This window comes from Poecilia latipinna, unplaced genomic scaffold (assembly GCF_001443285.1).
Source record: "Poecilia latipinna isolate Pla-1442-1.1 unplaced genomic scaffold, P_latipinna-1.0 Scaffold1377, whole genome shotgun sequence".
NCBI lineage: Eukaryota > Metazoa > Chordata > Actinopteri > Cyprinodontiformes > Poeciliidae > Poecilia > Poecilia latipinna.
Genome location: NW_015113993.1, coordinates 85,103 through 94,335, shown reverse-complemented (window position 1 = coordinate 94,335; position 9,233 = coordinate 85,103). Strand labels below are relative to the sequence as shown.

Here is a 9,233-nt window from a genome sequence, read left to right as displayed (position 1 = left end):
CTCTTTTTTTCCTCCGCGTGGTTTTGGTGTTTTTTTTGTTGTTTTTATTTTTTTTTTTTTAAAAAAAAAAAAAAAAAAAAAAAAAAAAAGAAATAAAAAATTATAAATTATAAATTTCTTTCTACTTCACCATTGTATACCACTTTGTGTTGGTCTTTCACAAAAAATTCTTATTTGATATATTTAAGTTTGTGATTGTAATGTGACAAAATATGGAAAAGTTCAATGGGGTGTGAATACTTTTGCAAACCACCGAACGTCCCAGAGAGCAACAGACATGGACTTCCTGTTATTTCTCCAACCTCTAATCAGCAGCTCATTGGCTGAGAGTTGGTCAGACGTTTCTGCCCTGCAGGAATACGATTCTGGTTGGATAAGGAATCAGAACATTAAGCTTCGGTGTCCATCCTCACAAAAGTTTATGGATTTTGTTGAAAAGCTGCATCTGCACTGCGATACAAACCTGTTTACATGAACTCTACCAATACTGATTATAAGAGAGGTGAAACGTTTAGACAAAAATCACGTCAGGGTCTCGATAATGGTTTCTCTGCAACTTGCCAAGAGACATTTTAATTCAAATTCAAAAATACTTTATTGATCCCAAAGAGAAATGAAATGTTGCTGTAACTCATATTAATTCAAATTAATAATTTAATGGAAACTTATTGAGCCTACACATATCACTTTGATCCACAATAAATTGAAAACTGTACATCTAACAACTGGCAAAAAAAAGTCTGACATTTTGAATTATATAATTGTTAAAACAAAAAAAGCTAAACTCCCAAATTAGCATGACATTCCTGCTGATTGTGTTTGTGTAGAGGCTTCTGCTCTAACCTGTACATACAGGCTGAGCTAGGAGTAAAGAAAAGCTTGTAATTATGGAAAGTTTGTTGTATTTATATAATAACACATATCCTCATAAGCAAACAACAGGCGACTTCAGCCACTTGAAGCCTTTCCATAAATTCTTGACTTTCAAGTAATTTTTCAGGACATTGACAATGTTCTTAGATATGCCTGGATGTCAGGACAGCATCACAGAAAAAAAACAACAACAAAAAAACAAAAAGGCAAATTTAGAGTAATGCGTTTAACGATGCCAAACTTTGGTTGGGTGAAAAACTGCTGCCAATAGCACAGAAAAAACGAGACTAAAAAAAAAAAAAAAAAAAAAAAAAAAACTCCACACCACTGGGCTGACACAGAGTGCCGCTGAAGGCATGATGGAAAACGGACAAATAAACGACACCATCAAAAACAACAACAGTAAAGTAATTGGCCAGCAGTTAACTGCACAACCGGCGAAACGGCACAGACACCACCAGCGCCACGAGCTCGGAGTCTCCACACACAGAGGCAGTTGTGCAGACGTGTTTTCACAACTGCTCGACTCCAGAGCTGTGATGACTTAAAAAACAAAACAAAAACAAAAAAAACGATATCAGAGAAGATATCATTTCCAGTCATCACTCTCACGGTGACAACAAAAACAAAATCACAGACGAACGAGGTACGACTCGAGGAGACCACAACATGATGCACAGATGTTGCGGTGGTACACTTCAATACCTCTGGTGGGCAAAGTTGGAGGAGTAGGCGCCCTCTGAATAGGCACGGGTCATCCGAGTGGAACGCAGTAACCTGACTGCTTCCTCTCTGCAGATTGGGTACACGCCGTGGTTGCGGCTGGCAAAAAAATACGGTATAAAATAAGCGTTCAATTTAATTTTTTTTCACCCCTTCTACGCACACATATCATACATTACTTATGGATTTCCATTAGAGACATCAGTCAAAAACTGCAGGTTTATCCGATTACACGGATAGAGAATCAAACGCATCTGTGCTAGGGGAACCCCCTCTACTGGACAAAACGCCACAGGCGCACTTTCACAACCTTCGTTTTTACTGACAACGGCGTGCGGGAAAACGCCCCGCAGCGTGTGTGTCAAGTGTGAAACAACCAAATGAAAGCAGGAGGCACCTTAAGGTTTGTGGGTGGAGAACTAACAGAGGATGTGTCGACAAGAGGCTTCATGCAAACTCAGACAAAAGTATACCTGAGGTCCCTGTGAGGATCGCCAGCAGGCTGAGTGTGTCTGGTTCGAGGTAAGGTGAGAAAATGGCTGCAGACACATGGAGGAAGGAGAGAAGACAGAGATGGATCGGACATGGTGAGGAAGAAGAGGAGAGGCGACGATGAAGGCAGAAGGAAAGAGGAGAGGAAGTTTGGAAGACAGAAAGAAAAATCATGGGCGGAAAGACAGAGTATAGAGAGCTGAGGAGTAAAGGTCTGCCAAAGATGGAATTTGAAGACGATAGAAATGGGCTTCGTAGATGTGCGTATATTTTTGTTGTCAAAGGTGGATAAAAACTCAAAGAAAGCTGAGGGAAGGACAGGGAGGAGTCCTAAAAATTAGAAGGAGCTAACACTACTTAAGGCTGCAGTAGAGAGTTCTGAGAAAACCTTAAACTTAGCCTGAAAGTTTGAACAAGCACACCTTAAAGGCCCCTCCCCCTTTATCTCCGCTGCACTACAGCTCCTCCCCCCACAGTGGAGCCCGTCGAGAACCCGACTAATGGGAATTTTTCCTGTAACGTTAGCTTACGCTAGTCATTAGCTTGCTGGTCTCTAGGAAAGCAGCAGCACACAGGCAGTCCTGAGTTTGAACGCGTTGAAAGTGACTGAGATGTCCCTCCTGGCTCTGATAGGTTGTTTCTGACTGGGAGCAGCACATTTATGCAAATGGCAGCTCGATTTTCTTCGCAGATTTTATGCCTCACATTCCATGTCAGGACATGGTCACAGTTTTAGCAAAAAGTTCCCTACTGCAGCTTTGACACCAGTTCTACAAAAGGAGTAGGCGGGGCGGCACACTTCAAAGACATGAACTGGTCTAACGTCACCAGGGTCATCACATGAGTGTTTTCAGAAAACACTTTCAAGCCAGTTCTGAGGCCCTATGTCATCATGTCGGTGTGGATTACATAAGCACCAAGGCACCTGGAGGCCATGGCAGTCAGACGTAAGGTTGGTGAGCAGGTAGAAGAGTGTACAAAGAAAATGGTTTTCTTTTGAAACCAAAAATGTTGCAGTTCATTGACTTTTGTCAAAGCAAGGGTCCGCTCTGAAGAAGACTGCTTCCCCTTGAAGCCACATTGTAGAACAGTCACTTCAGCTTCAGAACATCAAAAAGCAAGAATGAAAGATAAAAGGACATACATTCGAAAATAAATAAATAAATAAATAAAATCTTGTAAAAATCTTTAAAATCCAGTCAGGGAATTCTTCCTTTAATACTGTAGGTGCTCTGACTGAGACGCGGCCAAATTCAGCGTGACTCATTTTCAGTGTCATTTTCAACAGTTTTAAATAAATTACCAGATGCTGTTAATTAAAGCAGATGGAATACACTCAAGGAAGTGCTCTCCCAGACAATTTAGATAAGTGCATTTTCTGTATCAGACACTGATTTAGGCTGAGCCTTTGAAATAACAAATAAAGTTGATTGGCCGGGGGGGGGGTGGTTAGTAGCTGCAGCCCAGCGGTGCCAAAGCCGTGATTGGACTCTTGGATGGACATTTTCCGACCCAACAAAAAAATAAAAAAAATAAGAAGTCGAACAGAATAAGTGCTGGTGGAGGATAACTAATAATGGCATCTTCTATAAAGAGGGTGAAATACATGTCAGCACTATATAGTTTACTCAGCATTTACTGCAAATGATCACAGTGTAGAATGAGATCAAAATTGCTTTCAAGGAGAGGGAAAAAAATGCTTTACCGGCAAATTGAAATCATAAAAAAAAAGCAGAACATATACATTTTTGGCAAAAATTTTGTCAACTCTGTTCAAAAGTGAAGCAACCTTTAGGTTTTTGTGGCTAAAAGGAGGGGAGAGCAGAAGCAACTATTTATTTTAAACAACCCAGAATATTCATATCTACAGAAGAAGATAAAGGTCACTGTAAAAAAAAAAAAAAAATCTGACTTTTTTTTCTCAGAATTCTAACTTTTCATTTCAGAAAATCAAAGTTCTCTTTCTTTCAGTGGCCTTGACTTTTTATTTCAGAATTCTGACTTTAATATTCAGACATTAAAGTCAGAATTTTGAGGAAAACGTCAGAATTCTTTGCTCTTTTCTTTTTCGGTCGCCCAATCCTCTTCCATACATATATTTATGTAAAGACGTTGTGTCTTTGGAAAGCATAAAAAGTCAGTATTATATTCAATGTTCGTTTTCTCTTAAGAAGAATGCATTAAGATTTCTGAGCTGGTCAGTAGACATCATTCACATCACAAATTGTCCCCCTACTGTCCAATAAGCATCTTATTGATTTTAAAATGTCACTTTGCATTGCGCAGGCACAGCGGTGTACTTACACATCACTAGAGACAGAGCAGTGCTTAGAAAGGTGAGTCAAATAGGTGACTGAAAGTTTCTTGAACCTCCCTAACCCTGAAAAAAATCACTCCTGAAAATGTCCAAGACACAAAATAAGAATGCAAAATAGTTCAAAGTAACGCATATTTGACTGGAACAAACATAAACCAAAACAAACCCTCAACTTTATTTCTTTAAAACAAGGGCGGTCGTTCAGTTTAATGATCTCTGGTTACCTGGAGGGTGGGGGAACACTGGGAGAGCGCGACCGGGCCCGGTTTATGTCCGCAGACCGGGAGCAGTGGTTAGACGACATCATCTGCTCTGGGACGGACAGCGTGGAGCTCCGGAAGTCTCTTCCATTTGGCCGATAATCTGGAAAAAACAAAAACATACAGCCGGAATTACAGAGGGGTGATAAATGGATCCACAGCAGTTCAGCAAAACTTTTAGAGATACTTAAATACACACATTCCACAAAAACACTACATCTTACAGAGTACTTTTAGTCTAGTTTCTAGTGCAGATATCTCAGTACACTTGAATTAAGACTTTTTATTTTTGTGTTTTTACGACGTCAAGAACTTAGAACTATCTTGTTATTCAAATGACTTGAAATGAAACAAAACTAACTTACAAGTAAGTTTTCAGCAAGATATAGCATCTTGGCAAATGTAGTTTCAGATTATTTCATTTAAAACAATGTCATAAGTGAAATAATCTGCCAGTGGAACTAATTTTTTCCATCAATATTAAGGAGTTGTTAAGTTAAAACAAGCTCCTTCTTGCTGAAAAGTGACCTCTAAGTTTGTTTTGCCATGTTTCAAGTGCGCTAAAATATCAGCACCTGAAACTGGAAGAAAAATACTTGTTAAGATTTTGGGGGGTTTTTTTTCAGTGCATTATGTTTTCATCTATTTAATCTGAATGTTCACGATAAAGGATCGTAAAATCAAACCGACACACTACCTACCATAAGTTAGTAGAAGCCAAACTAAAAGCCATTCTGCAACAGCTCCAGCTTCTTTATTCTCCAAATGTCAAGTTGCTTTTATTCCGAGAATGAAAGTGCTACCTTTCAATAAAAGTGCATATTATCTGCTGTGTTAACATTGTTCATTAAACATGAAAATAGCCTTTTAAAAATCCGAAACATAATAACGATTTTTTTTTCTTTTCTTTTCTGCTAGACCGCTTAGTCCATTCAGCCTGAAAGAGTTCATTAACTAATAATCAGACGTGGTTAAGGTCAATGCGTAGCTCTATTAAACCTGATTTGTATTCAGCAGAGTGTGTAGCACATTAAATTAAGTTAAATCAAATCTTAAATCAAAAGTTATAAAAGCAGGAAAGATTAAAAAAAAAGGGATGTAATGTTACAAAGATATATAGAACATCACTAGAGGAACTGATTTGAAACAAACTGTTATAGTAATAGAGGGCTAAATAATTACTTTACATTTAATGAGTTTGAAATGTAAAATAATTGATTTATCCAGGTTGTACATGAATTACATTTATTCTACATATATAAGAATTAGGCAATGTCTTAACTTTAATGTTTTATTTTCCGCAAAAAGGAAAACATCTGAATTGAAGATGTGAGTCTACGGCAGCAGCAGAATAATTAATGATAAAATATTTTCTTGCTGTTGACATGCAGCTTCATGCGTGAGAGCAGGACGTCAGTCCAAAAGACTGAAACCTTTTCTGACGGTTGGTAGGATTTAACAGAAGAATGAGCCGAGTCCGTGCAGAAGGAGGACACTGGGCTTCAGGTTGGAGCAAAGAAAAATGTTTGCAAATATAAGAAAAAAAAAATCATGTTAGAAATCAGCAAATCTAAATAAGAGAGTAGATGTCAACTGATCGAATTTAGTCATGATGAATCGATTTTTGGAATAACTGTCAACTAATTTAGTAAGTGAATAATTGCTAAACTGGAGTATTGCAGACTCTGATGAAGGACGTTGGCTGGAAGAGCAACACTCAGAGCAATAATACAACCAAAACTGGACATAGAATATTTACATTTTGCCTTTAGGATGAAGAAACAATATCTTAGACTGTTAAGATGTTCTACCCAGAACTCCTCAAGTAGCAGTTTTAGCTTCATGTGGCTCAAACTGCGGAGGAAAACTTCAGACCTATCAGTTATTCTATCAATTATTAATCAGTTAATCCAAAAGGGGGAAAAAAAAAAATAATAATCAGCCGATCAGCCATACACTGTATTGATGCTAAGTCAAGTTAGCATCAAGCTAACTTGATGCATCAAGCATCAGGGTTGAGCTTTTTACATGTTGATGTTTGTCGTATTTCTTTAGCACCATTTGCTACAAATGATCAAGTGTTCACAAAAGGAATGTCGTTTTTGGACTGTAGGTAGTCTATTACTTTTTTAAAGAAGTAAATGCATCATTTGCCTTTTTATGTATTTTAACACTACAAAATGAAGTATGTGCTAAAATGAAAAATTTGCAGAAAGTGCCAATTTTTTTCTTAACAGAGTAAAGGTCAGATCAGTCGATAGAATAATCTGGAATACTTGAATATTAAAACAATTGTGAGCTGCAGCCCTAGATAGTAGCAAACCGTGTATTTATTAAGATCTGCTCCAAAGAAAGCGCCACAAAATTGAAATAATTTCCTGAAAACTAACATGAAAGTACAGCTGGACTCTGACATGGAACTCCATTCATTTCCCTGAGATCTTCACTTCACATCTTCCTCACATGTTCTCCGTCTCTGCCCATTTCCTGTCTGGTCACTGTCAATAAAGACCTCCAGCGCCAAAAAAACTCCCCAAAAGAATAGAAGAAAAATAGTAGAAAAGCAGCATCTGCGTTCAAACATCAGGGGAATGAGTGTTTCTGTCAGTGTGAATTGGCTTATGATGTAACCAAACCCTGATGAGAACGGTAAACAGACTTGATCGTGTTTTCCTCTCCGCTCACCAGAGCAAAACCAGAGTAGAGCCGTTTCTGTGTTTTCTCTGTTGCTTTCTGTCTGTCTGTCTGTCTGTTACTGGTTACTGTAACTGGGTCCCAGTCTGTGTCCAGGCCTGGTGCCTTTTCTTCTCCTCTGTGGCATACATTTCCAAATAGGGAGGTGAAACATGCCAAACAAGCCGGCAGCTCTTCCCCTCTTTCCCTCTGCTCATCAGAAGCTTTTCCTCCGATTTCTAATGAAAAACTCTTTTTGTTTCTCCTTAGTGTGTACATTTTTAAAAAATGTGCAAAAATGTGTCCAGACATTGCAAACAGGGATTTCATGTATACATCTACAGTGATGTAAGGAATCGTCAACATTTTAAATGCATGAATTTTCTTTACATTTTTACTTTCTTAGATACATATAAATGAAAAAGTTATGATTTTTGGGGGGAGGTAAAATTGAAGCATGTGCATCTTTTCTGTGATGTTCTGGCCGGTAGCAACGCTGCGTCTGGTTTTCTGCAGCAGAACAGCGACTGCAGGTCGAATGGCCAGAGTTCCTCGCTCTGCTTCTGCTGACGGGCTGCAGCTTTTTATCCTTCTAAGATACGAAAACACTGAAAAATGAAAACAGTTGATCCAACTAAAAAACAATAAAAATCGAGGTTATTTGTTTCAAAATTAAATTCAAGCAAATGTATTGGGTTTATTAAGTTGTCGTGTCAAACAAACACAAATAGATTCAATTTCAGAAACGAATTTGATTACATGTAACTATTTAACTCTTTTTTTTAATAGTTGGAGCTCCATTGTCTTTTTTCAGTGTAGACTGTAAATATGGTTCAAGTTCAATGGTCACCAGAGTATTATGTGCACCAGAATTTCCCCCACAACAGTATGATATTTCTATTTAATAAAAGTTTGATTGAAAATATAAAGATTGTTCAATGACACAATAAACCTCAGAAAATTAGACCGCTCATCCAAACTGGCTCCATCCATCTCAGCTCTGATGTGTTGTGATTTATTATTAATGTGCCCTAGCTGCTTACCTGTTATAACACCCACTCCGTCTTCACAATCATAGTCTGATATCTCGCTGTCACTTATCCTCTGGGATCCTTCAGAACACAGACACAAACAGAGAAGGTTAGAAGAAACAAAAAGAGAAAAAAGGTTCACTCTGTAGACAAAGTGTATTTTATCTAGTCAGGCCTCAGTGGTAGGTGGAAGCACCTCTGCTGTAAATCTGAAACACATATCACCTCCAGACCTCCATCACCTTCAAGAGAGGATTCCTCTGAACGAACTCACACGACCTCACCAGGTGGGCAGAAACAGTGGAGCTCTGCTGCTGGCTTTCTTGCTATTATTGTCATAAAAATGCAGCACAAAGACGGAGAAGTTGGCTCTTATTTATCGAACCCCAGCTTTAACGTCAGGTCAAGTCAAAGTTTAGTGCATTTAAAAACAGCAACAGTTGTCCAACCTGCTGCACAAAGCTTCAAATCAGCTGGATGTAATGCTCAAACAGAATCACCTTCTGGTTTGAGAAAAGATCTAGAAATGTCTCCACAGTTGAGCCTTAATGCTCTGGCTGCAACATCATCCTAGTCAAATTTGTTTTCAAGTGTAAAGCAAAAAAGTTTGGAAATCCTTTAAATTTACAAATGCAGTTAAAAATTAAACATTTTCAACAAGTTTCTTTCAATGAATTTGCATAATTTGCTGAATTTTGCCTGACTTGTTTTATTTTTTCCTCTTGCCTTCCTCACAGAAACCTCGCTCTCTTGTTCCCCAATGTCTTTGTTAACTTCACATGCTTCAAGTAAAGTTTCAATAATCTCTCTTGGAGGTGAAGGTGTGAATAGATTACATATGAGAGAGAGAGAGAGAGAGAGAGA

The 9,233-nt window shown here is 38.2% G+C and overlaps 1 protein-coding gene across 21 annotated transcripts in view; it reads right to left on the bottom strand.

Moving 5' to 3' along the window:
• LOC106962152 (regulating synaptic membrane exocytosis protein 2-like) overlaps window positions 1-9,233 on the bottom strand; it is a 136,620-nt gene that overhangs the window by 57,651 nt on the left and 69,736 nt on the right. For 18 of the 21 annotated variants that reach the window (XM_015056371.1, XM_015056372.1, XM_015056359.1 and 15 more), the window contains 3 exons: window positions 8,382-8,450; window positions 4,630-4,768; window positions 1,579-1,695 (listed from right to left, as the gene is read on the bottom strand). In XM_015056371.1, coding sequence (XP_014911857.1) covers window positions 1,579-1,695; window positions 4,630-4,768; window positions 8,382-8,450 — 325 coding nt within the window. The remainder of the gene's footprint in view (window positions 1-1,578; window positions 1,696-4,629; window positions 4,769-8,381; window positions 8,451-9,233) is intronic. The other 3 variants (XM_015056358.1, XM_015056364.1, XM_015056360.1) reach the window with 1 other exon arrangement.